A 24186-nucleotide genomic window follows, 5' to 3' on the forward strand; every position below is an offset into this window, starting at 1 on the left:
CTCTGATATCCTGAGTTCAGATTTTGAGACTAAGAGACTAAGCCAGCACACAGCAAACATGAATCAGAAAACTAGATCAAACCAGCAAAACTTTGAAAAGCAACTGCAAAAGACGGTACACTCAGGTGGAATTAAAGTTGCCAGACAGTCGGATAGAATTGCAAAAAATAAAGAAGTATCATACCTGATCCTTCAAAAAAACCTTACATGCAAACCTACAACCCAATAATCCAAATAATTCCCGAATGGGGTTTTTATCCCATCAATGACAGTTAACTGCCGGTGCCCAGAGGTTTATATGTGCCCGCAGCATCCTGTCACTTTAATACTGAGCAGTTAGATATTCTTTGGGATCACAGGCAAAATAACGTGGTTCTGCCCAGTCCTATGTCAGACACATACACATATATACCATGCTGAAGTATAAGGTAAATATTATATATACAGATTTAAGTGCATAAGAAAAAATAGTAAAATAATTTTTGCCATTGAGTGGGGGGACCAGTCAAACTTAACCACAGCTTATGAAAACCCCTTTTCAAGAGAAGCTGTTGAGCGAGAGCTTGCTATTGTCACCTGAGTGCAGAAGAAACGCTAGCCCTGATCTTGATTTTTGACTTGATAGCTGCAAGAATCACGTTCTGTTTCCTGCTTGTACCTAATCTGAGCAGAAACGGAAGAAGCAACAGGCCAGCAAGAGGCAAAGGAAAGAGCTGCTGCTGGCATTCCTAGGAGAGAGGGCAAGTCAGGGAGACTGGGTGGGGTGTAGAAGGACAGGCAGAGTTTTTGCCCTGGATTCTCTTTGCTCATTCAGGATCTCCTTTTTTGCCCCTCCATTGAAGAATCCCATTTTTCCATCTTCCTCACACAGACCATCTTTCCAAACTCCTCATTACCTTTTGCTTCACACTTTATGCGCTTTTATAGTACCTCACTGAGCATGAGCTTGTTTTAGTTAATGGTGTAGGTTCAGTTACTACAATTGTTCCTAAGCACCACATTATTCATTTAAAATCAGGTCAATAGTTATTAAAAGCTGAAGTGAATTACCAAACACAAGTGAATCATGAGTTACTGCAGCAAGCAAGAGTGCTGGCATTATGGTTCCCACCTCAAACCCTGGATGTACAGGTGGTGTCAGTGCTGGAAATCTCCCAAAAATACCCGACAGTGACACTTGTTTTGGAATATGGTTCCCCTTGGTAACATCCCGACCCACCTCAGAGCATGTCACACAGCTCTCCATCACCCAGCTCCCTCCTCTGAGGCAAAGCCGCCGCAGACAGAGGACTTGCCATTTTCTGAGCACAACTTTCCAACTGCAGCCTGCGATTGCTCCACAGACTTTTCTGTAGGTGTGCTTCATTTTTATTTTTTTTTTAAGCCACTCATCAGGAACTTGTATGGAATTTCCCACCCCAAACTGTGGCCAAAGCAGCAGTTCAAGACTAAAGAACATCCCTTATACCAAACTAAAATATTCTCATCTTTTATGAGCCGATGCCCCCGAAGCTGATTTCCATTCCTTGTGTTAATACTCAAAAATAACTCGGAATGTTCCCATAGCCAGGTAAGGCCACAGAGCAAGACTGCAAGAGAAGGAAGGAAATGAAACGCAGTTGGTGCTAATTATGCAAAACAAGATGTGACCTAAAGGATGTGAGTAATGTCTGGATACAAGCAACAGGTGCCTGATAAGAGAGGAGGAAATCCAGGCCTTTCATCTGTGCCGCAGAAGCGGACAACAGCGATAGCTTCATTTATAGCAGAGATAACGATACTTAGTCACCTCCAGGGTGGATTACAAAGCTTATAAAGTAATTTCATAACCAGAAGAGGAGATGTGCTGCCCCCATGTCAGGGAGCCCGGCTGCCAGGGAGAAGCCCCCGCCACGGGCCAGGGTGTTTCAAGGCAGCAAGATAACGCTCAGAAACACTCTTTCATGATTTATCGCTGCATGAATGGGACCGGCACTCCCCTTCACCCACCAGAAATATGGGGTCTGCTTCCACATCCGTCCATCTCTCTGGGTTACGAGAATGGGCTTCTCTCTCCCTTCCCACGGAGGCTAGGGTGGGATCCAGAAGGCAGCTCCTGAGAAGTGGTATCTCCCTGGGGAGCAATAGGCTCGATCACTTCCAGTCCTCCCAGATCCTGCTAATCTGCTAAAGCTTGCAAACACAGCCCTGCAAGAACTGCACCCAAGCCTAATATCTCTGCATGGAAGCAGGCACTTCTGTTTTCGGTTTGGCATCTGCTTTGCAGCACCTGATTTCTCTTTGGCGTCTCGACACAGACCCGGTTCAGGCTGGGACCAACAGCCCACAGTACCGCTGCCAAGGCAGCGGTCACCATTTCCCCAATATTTTTGCTATTCCACACCTACCTTCTCTTATTTATTTCCAGGCGAGATAGACCAGCACAGTAACTGCCGTTAGCGGTGCACAAGGGGAGGAGAATTCCTATAGCAACATCCAAACAATTTACCTAACATATCTATGACAAATGTTTGCCACAATACATCAGTAAATTCATCAGTAGGTCCAATTTTTCCTACTCTGCCTACGGCTAGAAGCATCACAAGTGTCAGACAATCAGAAATACACGATGCTGCCTTGGGTGGATTTTGCAGCAATGCATTTCCATGCAAGGGGCGTGTCACCTCAGTGGATTAAAAGATAAAGATCCAGTTATCCAGGTTTTATGAACTACTTCTAAGAGTTAGGTGATAAAAAACTGAAAATCCCTTTTCTCATTTTTCATAGGAAATTTTAATCTACGGTTTCCATCCTTATAACATACACAGAAATGGTTAAGTAAATAATGAGAAGGAAAAAGTTCTCCTCCTTGTATCTCTAACATATGGCAAAACCACCCATAAGGACATCCTTTGGTTTCCAGGGGCGAGGCCGAGTTTAAAAACCACCTCTTCTGTGGTTGAACCCACTGCAAGCAAATTAGAAAATTCCATATGCAGTATCAGTTTGGGCAGGGAATTAGCGACTTCTTCACGCAGGAGTGCTGCTCTCACCCTGCCTTACCATAAGCCTAGAAACCCCAACCAGAAAGGATTTGGAGGTACATGAAAACCTCAGCAGATGAAGGCTACACATGTGCTCTTGATCCAGCTTAAAGATAGTAAAATGCCAAGTGACCAAAGATTTAAGACAGAACATGGCTACGCATTCAAAACATCTCAGAAGCACAAGCCGTGCATTCCCCGGGGGGTTGCACTTTCACTTTACTAAATTGCCTGCATATTTGCTTTTTTCTGATGGTAGATTAGGAACCGTGCATTTCCTTAAACCGCCAGCTTTTGGCCAAGGCACACACGCCCTTCCTGGAGCCCTGCCAGCCCGGCCTCGCAGAAGAGGCGGATCCAGAGACCCACGTTCCAACCTGAGCTGCCCCAAGGCAAGCCCAGGAGCCGGCCACTGGCCATTGCCCGGTGCTCCCCACGGAGCCAGCACTCTCGGGCCGGGCAGGCGGCAGTGCACTTCAAAAGAAGAAAACTTGGCTGAGGAGCCTGACCCCTCTGAACCAGGCCCAGGGTTCAGCCTGCCGCATTTTATTAAATCTTTATACAATAATTTTGCGACAGTGAAAAGCGCAAATTTGAAAGCTCAGAGGAATAAGCCCGTGTTCCATCTAATGTGCCTGGCTGTAAGGGGAATTTTTTTTAATTTAAAAAGGTAGGGAAAAAAGGAATACAACCTTAAAAACATGGGCAGTAACACACATTCCTCTAAGGCAAACCCAACCTGTGAGCCCCAAAACCCCTGTGTGCTTCCAGAGGCGGGTTATGAGTGTGCTGCACAGAGCAGGCTATACAGCCTTCGTGTGAAAGCCCCTTAAATATTCTGTATCTGTGACTCTGCTCAGCGCTCACACACATGGCTGCTTAATGCAACGCCGTCTGCTGCCTCAGGTAGTCAGGGAGAAAACTGCCCTCCAGCTGTCCCCAGGTGTGAGCTGCTGAGAAACCCCATCCTCCAAACCGGCCCCGTTCCCTCTTCCAGGCACACACGTACAACCGGGATACCTGACCTGCGCTGCGCACGGTTTGGTGGCTGGATTGTGGCCTGGTGAGGCACAGCACTTTAAGGGACATGGCCAGAAGGGTATCTGACATCTGAAGACACTCGTCCCGCTGGCAGAGGTGAGGAGCAGAAGTGGTTGCTCAGCACCACCCGGGCGATGCTGTCCGGTGGCTGTGGGAAGAGATCATCCACCGTTGCTTTAGCAGGGTAGTAGCTGTTAAGTACCCGAGACTCTCAGGGCTTTACAAGTAACGAATAGCAATAGTAAATACAAATGCAAGTAACTAATAACATGCACCTTACAGGATCAGCAGTGGTTAGCAGAGTGGGGTACAAAACGTCCATTTCAGATGTCATCTTACTGTAGTCCCTTCATAGCATCACAGCTCTTCCCCTAATTGCAGGGCATCAAAAGTTGACTGCAAAAGGGTTTATCTAGAAGATGATGATGAGTATTTTCTGTTCTCATTGGAAAGGAAAAAGACAGGCAAATAGTGGAGGTTCCAGGCACAGGTAGTATTAGTCATTCTGCTGCTCCATACTGTTTCAGTAAAACAAATAATATTACCTGATCCTGACAGATAAAGTAACACAAAGCCCTACAGAAGATAAGGGTGCAGCCTCTATCACAAAGCGCAGGCAACTTTTCAGCTTTTCCAAGGATATGCAAGAACAAAATCAAAGTATTTACAGGCAATGCAGTTGCAGCACTGCCACAATTCATCCCAGTGAAGAAATCACATTCAAAAATCTACAGCCATTTCAGGGTGTAAATGTGCATGAAATGAATAAGCAACTAATTTCCTGCACAAGAAAGGAACGTAGAGTTCTGCATCACTGGTACTGCCAACACGTATAAGTGTATTACATGTCTTGGGATAAGTGGTATTTCTCTTGAAGCCTCGGCTTCCAGAGTCACAGAATCACGGAATCTTCAGAGTTGGAAGGGACCTCTAGAGATCATCTAGTCCAACTCCCCTGCTAGAGCAGGATTGCCTAAAGCACATCCCTCAGGGCTGCATCCAGGCGGGTCTTGAAAATCTCCAGAGAAGGGGACTCCACACCCTCCCTGGGCAGCCTGTTCCAGTGCTCTGTCACCCTCACCGTAAAGAAGTTTTTCCGTGTATTTGAACAGAAATTCCTATGTTCTAGCTTGTGCCCATTGCCCCTCATCCTGTCACTGGGAACCATTGAAAAGAGCCTGGCTCCGTCCTCCTTAAACCCACCCTTTAGATACTTGTAAACATTAATCAGGTCCCCCCTCAACCTTCTCTTCTCCAGGCTAAAGAGTCCCAGCTCTTTCAGCCTTTCCTCATAAGGGAGGTGCTCCAGTCCCATAATCATCTTGGTTGCCCTACGCTGGACTCGCTCCAGTAGTTCCCTGTCTCTCTTGAACTGGGGAGCCCAAAACTGGACACAGTACTCCAGTTGTGGCCTCACCAGTGCAGAGTAGAGGGGGAGAATGACCTCCCTCGACCTACTGGCCACAGTCTTCCCTATGCAGCCCAGGATGCCATTGGCCTTCTTGGCGACAAGGGCACACTGCTGGCTCATGGATAATTTGCTGTCTACCAGGACCCCCAGGTCCTTCTCCTCAGAGCTGCTTCCCAGCATGAGTCCCAGGATGATAACGTGACGCTCCTCCCTGGCAGTCTTTATCAACCCCACAGACCCCTCGCTACAAGGACAGTCTCACCCTCGCAGGCAGCAGCACAATCTTCTTTTTACAGCAGAACAAGGAGATTTGCGAAGCAGAGCAGAGCACCAGGGGGGCGGCAGAGGTGGGGGGAGACACCAGCCCTCCCACGCACATCCCACCCCAGCGCGGCAGCGAGTGCGTCTTCTCGGCTTCTCTTTGCGAACAGGAGGAGGAAAGAGCCAGGAGGTTCCAGAGAGCAGACAACCAGCACACCACCCTGGTGCTGGGGCTTCGCTTCGGTCACCCACGGTTCAGCTTCTGAATCCCAACCCAAACTGGGTCCCGCTGGCACAAACAGACACGGCAGCTGGGAGGGACCCACAGTTCCAGTCCAAAGCAGCCGTACATGCTGTGTAGCAAACATGATAAACTCCAGCAAGAAACACCTCTGTCCATAGGGAAGAACACCAAATATGTTTTAAATACGTGCTAGGGATAGAGGCAGAAGGAAGAAGAAATGGATTAACTCAAAGATTGCCCATTTCAGAATTCTGTGCTTAAAAAGGTTTCATACAGTTTGCAGTGATACCAGCAATATTCTGAGTTCTCTCGCTCCACGTTTTCTCTCCCTAGAGCCGTATGGCCAGACCCCATTTCCTCCTCAGCCCTCCACACACACACGAATAATAATTTTTATTTCCTCTCTTCAGTTTATTGCTAGGGCTTTTGTCAAAAGCGTGCTGGCTAGCTGTGCTTTGCCTGTAACTAGTGTGTAATTACAGTGTCAGCCTTCTTTGCTACTGCATAGCAGTCTGCAGTTGCCACATAGGCGGCCAGGGGCTCGTGGGAAGATGCTCACTGTACTGCAACAAAGGGCTTCCCCTGTGTCTATTGTAGATGTGCCCCTGAAATACAGAACTCAGCATTCATGTAGAAAAGCCTTTCATTATGAGATGCTCAACTCTCACACTACTGCAAAGCTACAGCAAAACTCAAATCAAGAGTCAGAATTTATGCACACATGGCTGTTGAAAAATGATGGGGTCAGAGCAGATTTTTTTTGCCCAGGCATTTGAGTCTCTCTGCTTTGAGCTAGTTTCCAGCACTAAATACTGTGAGATTTTTTTATTATTATTATTTTTTCCTCTATGTAACCTTTTTAAAAATTGCATTTCCTTCCATTATCCATTTATTTGCCAGTTTTCAAAATCACAGACAAGAATTCCTATGGTTGCCTATCCTTCAAGCAGTATTATTTTGCAAAGAACATGACCAATAACAAAGCAACTTTAACAACCATATTCTATTTATTCTGAAAAGCAAGCATCAGTCTTGTATACTTGAAATCTAGTAACATTTTATGTACCACTCAGATAAGCTGTTCTTTAGCGAGTCTCCTTCTTCCGTCCTTTCCTTGTTAAATTGCATTTGCCCATGACCCATGAACACTGCTCCCACTTGGAAAGGTCTCTGCCCTCAGAGACAAACACATACGTAACTAAACAATCAGTCTTAGAGCAGACGCTCTCAGAGAGAGAAACCTTTTCTGTGGGGTTTAGCTGCAGTAACAGACAATGTTCATATTAGCACCGAATAAACAACACAGACATTTTTTCAGTGCTGTGCAAGCTTTTCAGCATACGTGCCATAAATATGGCAGGAAATGAGAAGGGGCTTGGGTTTGTACTCTGAATATGTCTCTTCACACACATTAAAAATACACTGTTATTCTTAATGCATTTTCAGTGTGAAGCAACCTGCCTCTGAGGATCCCAGAGCACCCATGAGGAGAGACCCAGCCTGTAGCTGCTCCTGCACCAGCTGAGAACGGAGAGAGATTCTCCATTTGCTGAATGGGAACCGAAGCACAGAAGGACATTTCAGAGCTCTCAGCACACAGTGAGGGCAAGGTTTTCGGGGAAGCTCAACACCCAACGGCAGAACAGCAGTTACTTGCTAAAGCTCATTCAAAAATCTGGCCCTGAGGGCCTGCCCCGGGTTGCCTGCAGATGAGGTCCAACAGGAATTACAAAAAGCTAAACATGGTAAAAATTGCAAAGCAGAGAACAGCACAGAAATCACCTCACTTCCACCAAGCCAGACCATCTCCTTGCTCTTGGTGGTTTTGTGTAACCTGCACAGCTCTGCGCTACCTCTTCTACCATCTCAAGAAACAAGAGCCATAAAATAAATCTTTATATTGCATATGTGACATGCAAATATAGCTATGGCTTTGGCTTACATTTTCATACAGCTACTGCCAGCAAATCGCACAGGGGAAGGACGCGTGTGTGTGACAACACTGCAGCGAAAGGCACGAACCGCAGGTCTAAAAACAGGAAAATGAAGCCGGGCACTGAAGGAAAATCATAGGATCGTGGAACTGCACCAACACCTCCTCGATTCACAGTCGCACACCCCAAAACCGGGGCTCGCCAAAGCCTCCAGCCTCACGCGGCCCCGCTCCCCCCGATACCGGCAGAGGGGTAGCGCGGCCGCCCGCCCCTCCCCGCCTCCCACCGACCTGCCGCCCCCCGCCCCGCTCCACAGCGACGGGAGGCGGGGGCGGCTCCGGCGGCCGGGGAGGCACAGACGGGCTCTGCTAAGGGCTGGGGACATCCTCACGGCTACTCTCGGCTACCGGCGATACCAGCAGAGGGGTGGCCGGGGCAGCCCACAGGGGAAGGGGGGGGGTCGGTGGGGCCCCCCCAACAGCCGGGAGCGCGGTGCCCCCCACTTCCCCCGCGGCGGCGGCCACCGCCGTTACCTCCAGCCCCAGGCGGGGGGCGCGGTGCATGCGCAGCTGCCGCTACCCTCCATTCATAAAAAAAAAAAAAGGAGGAAAAAAAAGGAAAAAAAAAAGCGCAAGCCGTCTCCGTCCTCCGCAACTCGCAACAAGTTCCTCTCCAGCCCCCCATTCATAAAAAAGGCAGCCGAGCATGCGCGGTGGCGCCCCGGTGCCCACCCATTCATAGAGTCGGGAGGCCGCGCATGCGCAGAAGGAGGCGCTGCCCTCCCATTCATAAAATAGCCATTTTCCCAGGCAGCGGCGGTTGCAGCATCGCGGCTGCCGCTGACAGCGCCGCGCTCGCAGGTCCCTTCCCGCAGCTCCAGCGGCTTCTGCCAGGATTTTCCCAGGTCCAGCCCCCCTCGTCCGCCTCGGATTTAGGATTAACTCGCCTGTGGAGAGATGGTCTTAGCTGAATTACTTAAAGTAAGTACGAGATCTGTGTTTGCCAGCAAATGTTAAATATTTTTAACTAGAAAAAATAAAGCCTGCTCCCCGAGGGAAAATCTTGCGCTCTTTCTAGATGTATTCATCTAGTGCCTTGAAGATCACTGATCATAAGCATGTTTCTGACTATGACTTTTCTAACAGCAATTATCTATAATTATATACAGTGGATAGCTGCCTGGTGCTTCACAACCTAAAGGAGACTTTGTATTCTGAAGAAATATCCTGTTTCTTGCAGAATTTGCATTTGTGTTCCTGTCTTTCTTATTTATACCTCTCTTCTGTGTTCTTTCATCAACATCTGCATTTGGTGTATGTATATGGCAGGCAGGCTTCACCATACTTGCGTTGGGTTTATTTGCAGGGCTTTTACAGCAGAATAAGGCTCCTCTTTCTGTTGATGGGATGTCTTCTCCTTCATCCCTTCTTCCTTCCCCAAAAAAGGAGCACAAATACATGGTTACCTGGGCAGACAAGTAAGAATTGAATATTTCTTGCTTTGGAATATGAGAACTGATTATACGCATTTCCTCTCTTTTTCCAAAGCCTTGTGTCTTGTTAGTGTCAAGTAGTTCTGAGCTGTCTCCATAATAGGACACTTCAGAGATCAACCACTGGTGTGTCAGATCTTTCCTGCATGACCTTTGCTCTTTAGCATTTTATTTCATGCAACTGTCTTTTTTTTTTTTTCTTTTTTTGGCCTCGTTGCCTTATTCCATCACTGTTCTCTTCCCTGTCTTGCTGTACACTTGGTTGCTTTGGTTTTAAATCTGGGTGGATTATATATTTTAAAGGCTAGATAAGTAATAAAAATGTGTACCTAGAATAATTTCATAAAGGTATATGAAATACATTATATATGGAAGAAAAACCTGTCTTGGTGCTCTTCTCTACGAACTGCGTAGCAAAGATAAGCCAGGATTTTATTTTCTGGTACCAGTCCTGGCGTCACAGGAGAAAGACAAGCCTAGAGACGACATGTTCTGAAAATTCATTATCAGAAGGGGAATGGGAAAAACAGAAAAGGGCATATAAAAGGCACAAAGGTCTTAGAGGAAAGCAGGACTGGAAATGCAGACCTTGGAAATGGAAGTGCAAATGAATACAAGCATTAATCACAGGACGAAAAGGCTTCACTCTTTTTCTTCAAGTGCCCACAGGTCTGATTTCTTGATTTAAATCTTTTATAGCCATAAGTTTTTTCTTTAAAGGGTGAAGGAGAGAAAGAAAGAGAAAAGAAAAAGCATCACTGAATTATCCGGAGTAGAAAAGGCACGTTCTAGATTCTTTAAAACTTCTTCAGCTGCTGCCTTTCTTCCCTGCCATGCTAAGGGTACAGGATGTCAAAAATCAGCTCAGGAATTGCTGTTTAATTAGGTAAAGAGAAACCCAGCTTTCTCAATATTAAGGCTTCCCCCCTCTCTCTTTATTTTGGGTTAAAGAATAAAGCTCCAATTTGTGCACTGAATCACAATGATCCTGATGACTGGCTTCCCCCTTCTCCATATAAAAATGAATGATAGCAGGAGGAGGGGTTGTTCTCAGTTATTGGAACCCCACTGGGGATGTCTCATTGATAAATGTGCCATTTTCCATGGGCTACTGTGTTTTCTGTTGCTAGAAGGGACTCTATATTGGTATTATAAAATTAAAAGGACTATTTCTGAATACTGCAGTCCTTTTGAAATTCCCCGTGAGGTATGCGCAGGGGAGAAATTATTTGTTCTCCTCCTGAAACAGCAAAACAAAAGCTGTTTTCATGGAATCGTGACTAATTCCCAAATCATACTGGGAAATGCAACATCTCAAAAAGCAATTCCCCCCTACCCCCCCCCCCCCCCCCCAAAAAAAAAATCCTGTTATCAGACTTCAGTGAAATTAAATTTACAACCCTTGCAACACTACAGCAATAATTAATTCTGATTAGTTTTCCAAATAGTGCAATTAGTTCTGATATTCCATATTCCAATTAGTTCTGATAGTGTTCCAAATATTAACTGTAAAACCAAAAAATTCATTGATCATATTGCTATACAATTTCCCAAATTCGGCCCAGTACTGAAAACTGCCTCTTCATAGGCAAACAGTTGCACAAATATTGTTTGTTTTTTATTCTTTTCAAATGTGATACAATGTATTTCCTTAAGAAAATACAAAATCCTTCTAATACGGTTATCACTTAGTACCATTAGCTTATTAGATCATATCTGAGCTTAGTTTTCTGGCCTTAAAATAAATGTTCTTAGCCAATAAAAAGCCTTGACTAAGAAATTTGAGTCCCTAGAGATCTGCACATTACTAGGCCAAAATGTGCTTTATTCACTCGCATCACAGGAACAGGCTTTAGCTGGACAGAGACAGCTTCTTGGAAGTCTACAGGTCTCATTTCCCAGCTTCTGAATTTCCACGCTCTGGCAAGAATTTAGTGTCTCGTTTTAAAAATGGCAGGTTTCCCTAATAAGCTTTCTAATTTTTTTTCCCTTGTTACTTGTAGAGAAAATTCTAGCTGTCCTTAGATAGATAAGGCTGCTAAGACAAGGAATAAAAAGAATTAACATCAATATTTTGTTAATATTAATACACACTATAGAAAAAAGCTTCTTTTTTTTTTTTTAAAGCATTTACAGCTTGACTCAAAATTCAGACAGCCTAACTCAGTCTTAATGAACTCCGACATTATATATTATTCTTAATCGCACATTAAAAACATATGCTTACTGAAAGGTCTCCTTTAACTTCCAGTGTCGTCTTCCCTCATTAAAAGCTTTTATTGAACCTTTTGATTTCCTTCAGTAGCAGCATGTCCCTCGTCGCTGCCGGGAGGTCTGGACAAGAGGATGTCCTTAATTCCAGACAAAGGCAATGGCAGAATTCGTTCCCCTATCACCAGCTCCTCCTCTGTGGGGACTTGGGATTGAGTCCTTTATTGATCCCTCTTGTTTGCTGTGGTGGGAGCGAGTTCTGGCCGAGCACCTGCCTGGTCCCAGCTCGCTGCTCCACCAGGCCAGCCCCACATGGTGCATATACTCTATGAAGCCCTATGGATCTTCAATTTGCAAGTATTTTTTGATAACAAGGACAGGTCTTACACCAGACACCCTGGATTCATTTTCAGTGTGTGTCCAGGGTATTTCTTTCTTCTCCAAACGCCTATAAACTGCTGGGAGTCCTGGCCTCCAGCGCAGTGCCAGAGCCAGCGAGGCAGGGCTTGTGCACATCCCCAAAGCGGGGGATGCAGCCGTCATCAACACTTCCTAGACAAGGTTTTCTAGTCTGTGTAACCAAACCACCTCAGGAGAGAGAATAGTCATGACTGTTCTAAAAGCATAAAAGGAATTTTGCATTGTTTACCATCAATTCTGAACGGCGTTGACTTGCACAGGCCTTGGAATATATGGCCTCCCTTGACATTATACTACTTCAAAGTATATTGTTTTCAATTATGATAATTTCTTTGTATGCAGATGTATCTGTAAAGATTCTATTGTTTTTTAATTGTCTTCCTGTTGCCCCATTGTCTCAGAAATTCACATTTCCCATATAGCAAAGAAAATAGGCAAATTTCTGCAGTACGTTTACAGCAACTATTACTACAAATATGTTAATCTTGAAGAGGTGATTGTCACGTCTCTTTCAGAGACTGTAATTCAGCTTTTGCATGGATAATAACAGGTCTAGTAGCATAGTAACCAAGAGGAGGTGTGATCCTGCTGTTAGGTGAGGAGGTCCAGAGGTCTCTGGTCCATCCCCTCACCATCGCTGACCCAAAGCAAAACTCCAGCAAGAAGTTCAGACCCTAATGCAGCCCCAGTGCCCGGCATCTCTCTCCGGCAAATTTTTATCCCTTCTTCACAATAGCTTGTGGTGCTTCAGGATTTGGAAAATTCTTGGAAACCTTATTGAAAACTCAAGTTTGTTTTACCCTGCTAGAAAAGCTTCTCTAGGTTATGGTAAGAAGGCAGAAGGCAACTCTTTCCATACCGTTACTCTCCATCCCACCTAGTACCATTATAACCATTAGAGATGTTTCGGAGCTGGCCACCACCGCCCCAGCGATGGGCAGCACTGCCCCAGCTGCATGTTCAGCAGCTCCCCAACATTCCAGGCTCAAGAGAGGGGGCACCCACACCATTACAGAACACGCAGGGGACAATGCGGCGCCAGCGCTCCCAGGAGAAGGCCTGGATTGCCGACGCAAACAGCTCTTCCCTGACACCGGTGCTGCTCAGACACAACAGAAGGCACAGGCTGCTCGTGAGGTGTAATTAAGGCGTAATTCATTAGAAGGGGGTAAAGTGACCCCTCATCTGGTACTTGCAGATTACAAAGGATAGAAAGAGCTGACGGTGGCTACGTTACTTCTCTGATCACACTGGTGGTCTGTCTATTAGCAAACACGCTCCAGGCACCACGTTTGGGGCATTTCTGTCCTACGACATCTAAGACTGAGTTCAGACTCAGCACATCAGCATCTGCACATTGACATTTTCTGCATCTTTCAGCCTTGGATTGGGCAAAGCTGCAGTACCTCGTACCTGGTGCAGGGTGGGCAGGAGGTGGGTCATGGGAGCATGTTTTCCCATTTTCCTGTTGCCTTCCCCAGGGCTGTGGGCACGGGGGATGTGTCAGGGTCACACCAGCGCTTCTCAGGGCTGGGATTTGCAGAATTGCTTCCATACGGGACCCGATTCTGGGCTCCAAGTCCCCTATTCTCACTATTCTTTTGTTACTGCATACATCTAGAATGTCATAAAACATGTGAGAAAGAACTTATTAAAATTATTAACTAATAGGTAACCGAGCCAGTTATAAACACTATATATGTCTGCACTCATTAGACGTGTAAGTCAAGATACATTTTGGTTTTTTAGTAACTGGAAGACAAGTTATTCAACTCCACTTGGAAAATAAAAGTACTGGAACCTTATTGCTTCAGAAATTGTTCTGCAGACATTAATGAGAATGAGCTTTCCTGGGGGTTTATATGACTTTCTCATGGAATTGCCTACAAGGAGGTAGCTTTCTATAAAATTACATAGACAAGTTCAAAATCCTATTAAAATATAAGATCACTTCTGTTTTAATTTCATATGACTAAAGAATCTTACAAAACTTTCGACTCTGAAGTAATACCAAAACACTTTAAAATAACGGTTGGTTTCCTACAGCTTTAGGACTTGTAATTATCTAGTACAATAGTAATTTTAAATTGGCAGTATCTTGATGAAGAGATGAAACAAGCACTGCAGCACACTTATGAACTTGACTTTTGAATCCAATTTTGCTCACTTGGAAGGAAGTATATTTTGACTTGAAAATTGTATGTGGTGAGCAACCATACAGTCCCTGGATGGCATGGGGGAAGAGAAATTTTCTCTACATGGGAGTTTGTTGACATTTCTGCTTTGAAAAGAACTTCATTGTTTCACCGACCTCTAAAGAATGAATAAATGTAAGAACATAATCATGAATTTTTCTTCCTGTTGTCTACATTCAGAAAATTGCCTGTACAATTGCAACCAGTGAATTTGTGCCTACATTAATGCTATAATATGTCTGTAATTACTGGTGATCCAAGATTAACTAACTTTGTTTACAAGTATTCTGTATGGCATTTTTTCCTCAATTAAAATGCAATTTACAGTCAGGCTGGGTTAGCGCAGTGGCCAGCAAAGGCACTACATAAAGCTTCGTAGCTTCTGCAAAGTTATGGTGCTTAAGTATCTTAAATCTTCTACTCTGCTTTGTTATTATCTCTTCTTCCATTTTTCTTCTTTTTAAGCTTCAGTTTTCTTCAAATGACACATCTTGTTATAATAAATCTGTTCAATCTGAGCAATTAATTCAGTGTCTGCAAGCAGCACACAACTGCCATTGCCAGAAAGAGAAGATCTGTTCACAACACTGGTAAGAATGGACTTCAGGCCTTTCTTACCACAGCAGATGAGCCCTTTGAGCAGAAATGTTCTTTCTTAGGGGGTTTGACACGTGCAGCTAATCTTTAGTAACCAGCCCCTTCTTGGTTAGCCAGACTGGCCGCCACAGGCAGCTTCAGGCCCTCTAAAGGTGGGGAAAGGGGGACATGGACATCTCAGCCTGTTCGTTCTTGCTTTCCTTCCCAACCAAAGTTGCTCACGTTTGTCACCACTTCTACCTAGGGCTGCTTCAGACATGCAGTGGCCACTTCCACGTGCCATACGCTGAATTCGGTCACTTCAACATCTGAGCCAATGCCAGCAACTACAAGACACAGTTGACCACTATGAACCCCACCTTGCTCACCTGCACAGGACTTCAGAGCCAATGCAGAGTCCCAAGGTTACACCCCTTTCAAGGTCTTAAGTTCTGCCAGGTCACCCCAAACACTAATTTTGAGGGGAGACGTGGCTGGAACAGAAGCTGCAGTTTCTAAGATACCAACGTTGCTGCTCAAGGCAATGTTGTCCTTGCTGACAAACGCCCTGTGTGCATGAAGGTTTCCTGGCAGGGAGATGGAAAGGGAGGTGAAAAAGGGCAAGGCGTCTTGCTTCTGCAGCGGGAATGAGCTTTTCTGCTGCTGAGCGGACATCTTACCTCGTGATTGTTTACAGGAGTATCTCGTATCCTTATATCTGTCTGCAAACCAACTGCCTTTCAAAGGGTGAATTGCTTGTGCTGTTCCTGTCATCCTGGAACAGTTTCAGACTTGTTGCAGCTACGTAGGTCCCTGTGGGGAACACACCAACCAAAAATGGTCAAGTTCTGATGCCTTTGGGGATCTTCCAAGGAAGTCCCCAGGATCCATCCACATACCCAGGCAGGCACACCTCAGCCTGCAAGGCGTCACGGGAGCAGTTTGGCTTCTTGACTTGCTTCTGATCCAGCACGAGTCCTTAACCTGAGAACTTCCCTGGATTCCTCTTCTCTGCCATGAGAGCTGGAGCACTGTGCACATACACAGCTACCTAGTACGTTTTGCTGAAGTTTTTCTTTTCATGGGATGCAGACATAAAGCTTAAAGCAGAAACAGCTCAGGGAAAGGTGTGCTCAAGGCACGTGCCAGTGGAAGCACGCAGACACAAAAACTGAAGCAACCACACCATAAAATATTTTCATTGTCACCTGAGCAGATCCCAATGGAGGAGAACCTCCTTGCACAACGAACGCCACCCAGCTCACTCTCTAGTTCAGCACTGGAGATGTTTGACCTGGATCTGTCACCAGCAATCTTACTGCACCGCTGAAACTTCTAGCAACAAGACCATCAGCAGCAATGTAGTCACGGTCCTTGGAAAATTCCATAAATATCAGAAATTTATGTCCCTTAAGTGTAGCTCAAAAGGGGAGAGCAGTTAACTGTGGAAACCCTCTGCTCAGGAGCAAGAAGGCAGGGCAGAAGTTGAAGGACCATGTGTCCTAGCACCAAAAACTGGTGGGGTGTGTATGTATGGTGTTTTCAAGGTGATCTTCAGCAAGAGAGACCTTATGTCCAGAGCAGGGATCTGGGAATTAGGAGACCTGGGTCTTATTTGGCTGTCTTCTCTCCAGAGGTTTTATCCAAGTAGATCTTGTGCCCAAATATCTGCTGGGTCTTTGAGTTTGCCGAGCCAGGGCTTCCATTCCCCTTGCTCTGCAGTAGTTTGCCTGTTAGACAATTTGAAACAGCATTATAATGAAAATAGATTATGAATAATTTTCAGCATTAACTATCCCAAAGTGTGGTGTTTGGTCCAGGGTTCATCTCCTTTCTGTGATAATCGACTCGGAAATCCTGATTAGCATTATCTCAGTTAAGCCATCTCTTAATGTCTGCCCGCATATGGCCATGTCTGTGTACCAGGGGGTTGGGTGTTTTAAGAGTGCCGGTGGCTATAATCCCGCTCCAAATTAACCTGATGACCTAACTGCTACATGACATCATTGCCAGCCCAGCACCATTGCAGAATGTGCAACTACAGAGTTAACGGAAAGCGCAAATGCCAGCTCCTGTCCTGGGGAATTGGGGGGGGCCCTCCCGCTTGCTGCTTGCCGGGGCGAGGGGCTCCCCACGGGTGCCACCAGCGATGCAGGACACCCTCAACATGCCACCCTGGCTCAGAGCTGCCGTATCGGGGAAAAGCAGTATCGGACCAGCCTCGCCGCATCGGCAGAGGCGGCGGATGCTGCCTAAGGGCTAAAGAGCTCTGCTCAACACAGGCGCTGGCACACAGCGCACCTTGGAATAAATAACGGTCCACGCACCCAGGCTAAACCTTCTGCGGATGGACCAGACTCCAGAGACTTGGTAACAAGTGGGACCGAGGTTAGGCCAGAGCACAGAGCCCCGTGCTGGAGGTTATTTAAAAATTCTGGAGGGGCAACGAAGGCAGCGCTGCCGGTGACATGCAGGAGCAGACAGACAGGCTCGGAGCATCGCTCAGCGTGCCACCATTTCCTCCAGCGACCTCCCAGCTAAGATCTGCACTGCTGCACTTACCCTGGCCAGCCAAAACAGCTGCATCTCTCTCCTTAAAAATAACAAAACAACTGTGAAGTCAAAGTCTTCCTGCAAACACAGCACCCAGCCGATGCAGAACTGGCTATTTTGTTAAACTCTGGCTTGAAGCACTTTTATCTATTGAACTATTTTTTATATCGTGACGCTGGATTCTGATGTACAAAAGAGAATCAATTTTTCCCTCTGCATGTCCCACAGTTGTCAGAATCATTGCTTCTTTTTATTTTTTACATACGGTAAATAAGAATAGATGCTTTAAAAACTCTCTTGTTTCTCGAGTCAGGATGTCAATGAGCTATGAATAATGAAAAAAAAAATTTGCACGAATGGCCAAGACCCAGCAGAGAATTTTAACTAGTGAAGAGCAACAGCATAAGGAGCTGCATTACAATAATGATTCATTACTGCTAGATAAAGCGCTTCTTCCTGCTCGTCCTGAGCAGTATGTGCCGTGCTGAGCAGGCGCTGCTGCTCCGGCCTCCCTGCCCCGGCGGCAGCCCCTCTCCCATCCATCTCAGGAGAACTGGCAGAGCTTCAGCCCCTCAGATGCCAAGTGATCTATCCAAGCAACAATTTACCAATGTAACAGTGGACTCTAGTAACGTTTTTCAGTGGGTAAAAATGCACTTCCCTTTCTCCTTCCAAAAATGCATAATTAGTTCCTGCTCCAATTTTTGTAGCACTGTATTAAATTTGGCGGGGGGGGATATGCTCTTGCAGGAGAGCTGTACATTTAGTCACACACACACATTTCTCATGTGTGAGTTGGTCGTAGCTGGATGCAGTTTTTTCCTGACTTTTTTCAGGCTACTGTAATATTAAAATCCTTCATGCTGTTGGAAAAGGTTAATTTGTTTGTCTGAAGACAAACAACTGGCAATGCCTTAGGCTGTTCGCTATTTCCTTTTGCTTGATACCAGAAGCTTTTCCCCTCCTGCAACTCGCTCTGAAGCTTTACTCCCCGCTTCTTTAAACTGATCTCCAACATTATATTATTGATGAATAAAGGTCACCCCGTGAGGAAATGGCACATCTACTAGAAAACAATGTGCACTTTCTAAATTTGAACCGAGTCGTTTCCGTTCTTTGATTTAAGTTTAGTTACTTCCTGTGGTTTCTTGTCCTACGCCGCTGCTGAATCTTTGGATCGACTCCAGGATAAATTGCACTCTTTCAATGAAATTAGAGACTGCGGCAGTACACAGCTTAGCTAGCATAGCTAGTAACCAGCTCTTCAACTAGATATTAGTCCACTTAGTGTTTTGACGAAGAGTGCCTCATTACCTGCGCGAGGTGACATGTCAAGTCTGAGCCCTGGACCTGTCCACTCCCACCCTGGTTTGCAACCGGACAAGCTGCTGAGCGAGAGCTTCCACCTCCCGCAGCAGGGCTGAAAGCAGCCTTTGAAACCAGCAGCTCCCGCTGGAGACGGGACACTTCCCCGCCGAAGCCGAGCCACCCTCCCGCAGGCAGGTCCTGGGTTAGCGAGGACAAGCGCTCAGCCCCGCGCTCCGCAGCGTTTTCGTATCGGGCCAAGGCTCCCGCGAGCCACGATTTTGCATCAGGTTTTTTAGGGATCGGAGTCAACTGAGGAAAAACCCCAAACCTTAGATAAGGCATTTCAGGCAGTTTGCTCACAAAAATACGTGTGAATGTACACCAGTAACCCTAAGATGTGCTTTTCCTCAGTAAAAATGATGGTTGGGCACTTGAGGGGCCCACCGTAGTGGTAGCCCTCACAGGATCAGAGGAGCTGTATATGGCCAAGGTTAGGGAGAGGAGCACGATAGCAAAGGAAGGGTGATGCACTTTACACCAGGGCGAGTGCTCTGACTCCCTCGCACACAATTTTACCTTGTAAGACCTTCTGCATAATAACCAGCCTCAGTAAAGAGTCCTGTTTGGGATGAGGCCACAGGGTAACTCAATAACCATGTGCTCTTTCTCTCCCCCACCCCTTTTTCTTTCTCCTTTCCTTCCCCCAGGACACTTAAGAGCAGATTTTTCACCAGTAATCAGACTGCTTTATCAATGGAGCCCCGGATTCCCCACAACATCACCGTTGTCCCCAACTCTGTGATGGTCCAGCCCTTGCTGGACAGCCGGATCCCCTATGGGCGGCTGCAGCATCCGCTCACCATCCTGCCGATTGACCAAATGAAGACAACTCACATCGAGAACGATTACACCGACAACCCCACCGCTTCCCAGCTGGCAGCCCAGAAGCGTCCCCGAGCCCCCCATGAACTGGTCTTGACCAACCAGCACCTGCAGCGGTGTGAGCAGGATGTCACCCACCCCTGGATTTCCTTCAGCGGGCGTCCCAGCTCCATCAGCAGCAGCAGCAGCACGTCTTCAGACCAAAGGCTCTTGGACCACATGGCCCCAGCACCTGTGGCGGAGCAGTCCTCCCCCCGAGCGGTTCGCATACAGCCCAAGGTGATTAACTGCAAACCCCTGGACCTGAAGGGACCCGTGTCTCAGGAACTGGACAAGCACTTTCTACTGTGCGAAGCCTGTGGGAAATGCAAGTGTAAGGAGTGCGCGCTGCCCCGGACTCTGCCTTCCTGCTGGGTGTGCAACCAAGAGTGCCTCTGCTCGGCACAGAACCTGGTCAACTACTCCACCTGCATGTGTCTCGTCAAGGGCGTCTTCTACCACTGCACCAACGAGGATGACGAGGGCACGTGTGCTGACCACCCCTGCTCCTGCTCCCACTCAAACTGCTGCGCCCGCTGGTCCTTCATGAGCGCCCTCTCCCTGGTGCTCCCTTGCTTGCTCTGCTACCTGCCAGCCACCGGCTGCGTCAAGCTGTCCCAGAGATGCTACGACCAAGTGAGCCGGCCCGGATGCAGATGCAAAAACACAAACAGTGTCATTTGCAAGGCACTGCCGGAGAGCAAAGGAAGCAGGCCAGAAAAGCCCTTTTGATAGTTTGGGAGGACGGGGGGTGGCGTTGGCTCTTTTTAATAACCTGTGTTCTGAGGATGACATTAGCCTTTTGCCTTCGGAGAAAGCAGAAGCAACTGTTTCCACAAACTGAAGCACTTTGGGTTATTCAGGGTTTTGGAACTGGTCAGAATTTAAATAGATGGGGCCAAAGGAGGAATCTTAATAATGTAGAGTGAAGGCTGAAAACCTATGTATATCGTGAAGTACAGCTGCTTAAAAACTCCCAGTTTGGAGGGACGGACGGCTGCTCACCATGCCTGCATACCACAAGAACCATTAACTGCTCGCTTGGCAGGCACGGCCGCACCAGCAATACCTACTCCCTTCTGCAGAAAGCTGCACTGGATTCACGTTCAGGGTGGGATGCTTGGTTTTGCTTTCCTTCCAAACTCCAGTTTGCTCCCAGCAGCCTGCTGAAGGCAACGGGTTCACTCCCTCCTTCCCCACCCGCACACCGTTAGAAGGGCCAGTTGCACACAAAGTACGTGTTTCTCAAAAGCTTTCTGTGTCCCTCAAAGATTTTGAGCCAGAAGTAAAAATACAGTTCACTTGCTTAAGGGTCTCTTAACATTCAGACATTCAGCTTTCTTGGAACCCACCCGGCCACGTTGATTTGGACCCTCTTTTTTAAAGCAAGATGGTAGCAGGGTTGCTCCCTCCATGGGAAGAATGCGTTCAGGCGGTTGTGTCAACACCGTGTCGTTCTCCCTGTAAGCTGATCCGTAGCATCAGGTTTCACTCAATGGAATATTAATTTTACATCAACACTACAAACCCGCTCCAGAAGGACGGTGGTCGAATCCCGTTTCCCCAGCGCGCCGCTTGCTCCCCAGTGCTGGAGCAAAGGGTGGCTTAATTTCCACAAAGTGAAGACGTTCAGTGTTTGCTTCTCTAAACCTCTCAAGCTCTGTTAAGAAGTCACAAAAACCTAAGCATAGGACACACATAGGTGTATTTTTATAGGGATATCAATCCAGTACCTCCTCTCCTGGAACAAGCTCTTCTTTGCTCATTAAATATTAAGTTCTTTTTAATTTTTTTTTGTCTTGGGGAAGAATGGCATTCGCTTGAAGTACAGCCCGTTCCCCCATCTCTGTTGCTGCTGTTCAACTTTTGCCTCCTCTGTCCAAAAGTGTGTCTTTTTAAATGTAGAGAGTGCTTTTAATGTTTATTTTAGTATTAACAAATGCTAGGGAAAGCCAGGGGAGGGAAGAGAACGTATTTAAGAAATTTGCCCGTGGTTTTCAGTCAGTGAATATCATTGGCTTTGTCCGTGCACTCATCCTAGGGCCAGTTCTGCGTTCTCATGAGATGCAGTAACCCCTTTATCTTGACAACTACAAGGTGCTAAAGAAAAATCTTTGTCCAAACATGCAACACTGTAATATGTAGGTAGGTACTTGTTGCATGCAGAAAACTGATCTAGTCTCTCTTTTTTTTTTTTTTTAATTAGAGGAAATTTCCTCAGTAAATGCACAGCAGTGACAGTGAAATGTCATCTCTAATTAGATAAGCAATAGGCAGAGCTCATGTAGCATTTCCAGGAATCCCATTTGCTTGGCCGCAATACAGTTGGAGCGTAAGGGTTGGCAGGAGCATGCTGATGGGAGTTCTGGTGTCTTTTGTTTTAGGAATTCATTTAACCTGGATGACTTGGGGTTTAGTTAAGCTAAATTGTAGATATTTATTGAATGGAGAATTTAAAAAAAAAAAAACAACCAACTTTCTATATTTATAACATTTGCTAGCTTGTGTCTGATAAATCATAGGAAAAGGGATACTACATCTGTCACCAGATACCAATTCCTATGGTTTATCCTCATCTTGACTGTATGGGGACACCAGAAAGAAGGAAGCAGGTGGGGATCCAGAGCTGTATCTGTTAGCTTGCACAAATGAGAAGGGAAAGGGTAAAAGGAAAACCAACCCCAAACTAGCTGAGCTGTTGGTCGAATGTATAAGGTATTGTATTTAATAAGAGAAAACCTTTTCCTATGATGCAAACAGGCTACAAAACGCAGCAGGAGAGCTATTTACCTGCTGCCCTCCTCTGCTGGGACCATACATATCCAAACGGCCTCCACCTATGGTTGTTTTGCCTTTTTGACCCTCTGTCCTCGGCTGTTCCTGGGGGATCTGTGCTGAAAAACTGCAATAGCAAAGCCCGTGGTTTAGATGCATGGTCCTTGCAAGCAAATACAACGCTGGAGTGGTCGCCACTGTGCCAATCTACACTCATGTATATACACCCAGCAATCCCCTATGGATTTCCTTTCATTGTACATAGCTGTAAACTATTTCTCTGTTGGTTTCTTTTAATATATAAATCCTGCTATGGTGTAAGCCGATCCCGCGCTGGAAGGCTGTAAAGCGTTAGTGGATGTGTTAGAGCAGTGGTAAATGTAGCAGAGCGACCCTCCCTCTCCTCCCGGCGCAGCGGCCGGACTCTGCTCCATCACCTCCTGGCCCAACACACGGCAAAAACTCACTGAGCTCTTTGCAGAGGGCTCGGAAAGGCTCGGGGCAACCGAAGCGGGGGCTCTGCCGGTGGTGCTGCACCGCGGGGCTGGCGGAGGGTACGTCTCCGGTCAATAATGTCTTTATTCCCTTCTTTTTCCCCACCCCAACGCCTCTGTTCCCCATCCCTTTTTAAGGTACTTGGGTCTCCTGCCACCCCTCAGCCGTACCGCGGGCACGGTGCCTTGTAACCCAGCCCCGGCGAGGGCAGGGAGGGGGCAGCTCTGGCCATCCTCCCTGCAGGTCGTGTGCCCCCCTTGCAAACTGACGAACGGCTGCTAATTAGCACAGGGATGTGCGCTCTCCGGCCGTGTCGGCACGGTGCGGTGGCGCCATGAAGGCAAGAGAGGAGGGCAGGCTCCCCGGGACCGGTGCTGTGCCACCGCAAAGCAGCTCTGGAGGAGGAGGAGGAGGAGGATGGCAGAGCGATTAGACTTTACCACCTTCAACTGCTAATTGCTGCAGCACGTTCGTATCCGGGTGTTGTCCTCTGCCCACACACAGAAGCCCAGAGAGCAAGAAGGGGTGACTGTATGACGCATTGGCAATGCCACACCATGTCCCCGGAGCTGGAGCTCACCATCAGCAGAGTGGCTTCAACAGCCGAGTAAACCATCACGGCACCCTGTGTCCCAGCACCTGCCGGGCACAAGGACCAGCTACAAAATTCACACCGTTGCTCCCCGGGCACCGGGTTTCCCACCCCGACGAGCCCTTGCCCTTTCGCAGCATGGGGTGTTCCTCTCCCCTCCCACGCTCCGACAGGCCGATAAAGGTTTCCCCCTTCTCCTGTTGCCACCCCACCACATACACACCCTGAAAAGTTACCACAGAAGGTTTTCTTTGTATAGAATATTTATTTTGAAGCTCTATTTTAATAGTATTTATTTTAGAAAGTCTACTATTGTAAGAGTTCTTCTGTTTGTGAAGAAAAACAAGTACTGATGAATGTACTGATCTAGAAATTATATATATATATATAAATATATATTGTTAAATATATAAATGGCTGTTGTGGTTTTTAGAAAAAAAAAATCCCAAAGAATGTTTATAGCAATTATTCTAAAAATACAAGCAGAGAGTAGCCCAAAATCAGATATTTGATACTACGCACAGCAGGAGCGATCGAGGGAGTGGAGAGCCCGGGTGGGAGAACTCGTAATACAGATGGCACGCTGGCCCCGGGGACGCTGGCGTGGGGGTGCGGACACCCCCCACCCGAAGGGGAATCGCAGATCCCGCTATGCACCAGTGATGGTTGTGATATCCACCGGTGCCACACGGGAAAGCCGTGGCCGGGGCAGAGCTTCCCAGGGGAAGAGGCAC

The 24186-nt window shown here is 46.8% G+C and overlaps 1 protein-coding gene across 1 annotated transcript; it reads left to right on the forward strand.

Annotated features, from left to right (window-relative positions):
- Positions 1-8436: 8436 nt before the first annotated feature.
- On the forward strand, positions 8437-23803 carry SPRY4 (sprouty RTK signaling antagonist 4). The gene is made up of 2 exons (XM_074604318.1): positions 8437-8894; positions 19377-23803. Exon 2 carries the CDS (start codon positions 19423-19425, stop codon positions 20320-20322), a length of 900 nt encoding a protein of 299 aa, XP_074460419.1. The 5' UTR covers positions 8437-8894; positions 19377-19422; the 3' UTR covers positions 20323-23803.
- Positions 23804-24186: the final 383 nt, after the last annotated feature.

Source organism: Larus michahellis, chromosome 11 (genome assembly GCF_964199755.1).
Source record: "Larus michahellis chromosome 11, bLarMic1.1, whole genome shotgun sequence".
Lineage (NCBI taxonomy): Eukaryota > Metazoa > Chordata > Aves > Charadriiformes > Laridae > Larus > Larus michahellis.

What these genes read in the sequence shown, in the direction of transcription:
- SPRY4 (XM_074604318.1), top strand. Translation starts at nt 19,423, where the DNA reads ATGGAGCCCCGGATTCCCCACAACATCACCGTTGTCCCCAACTCTGTG.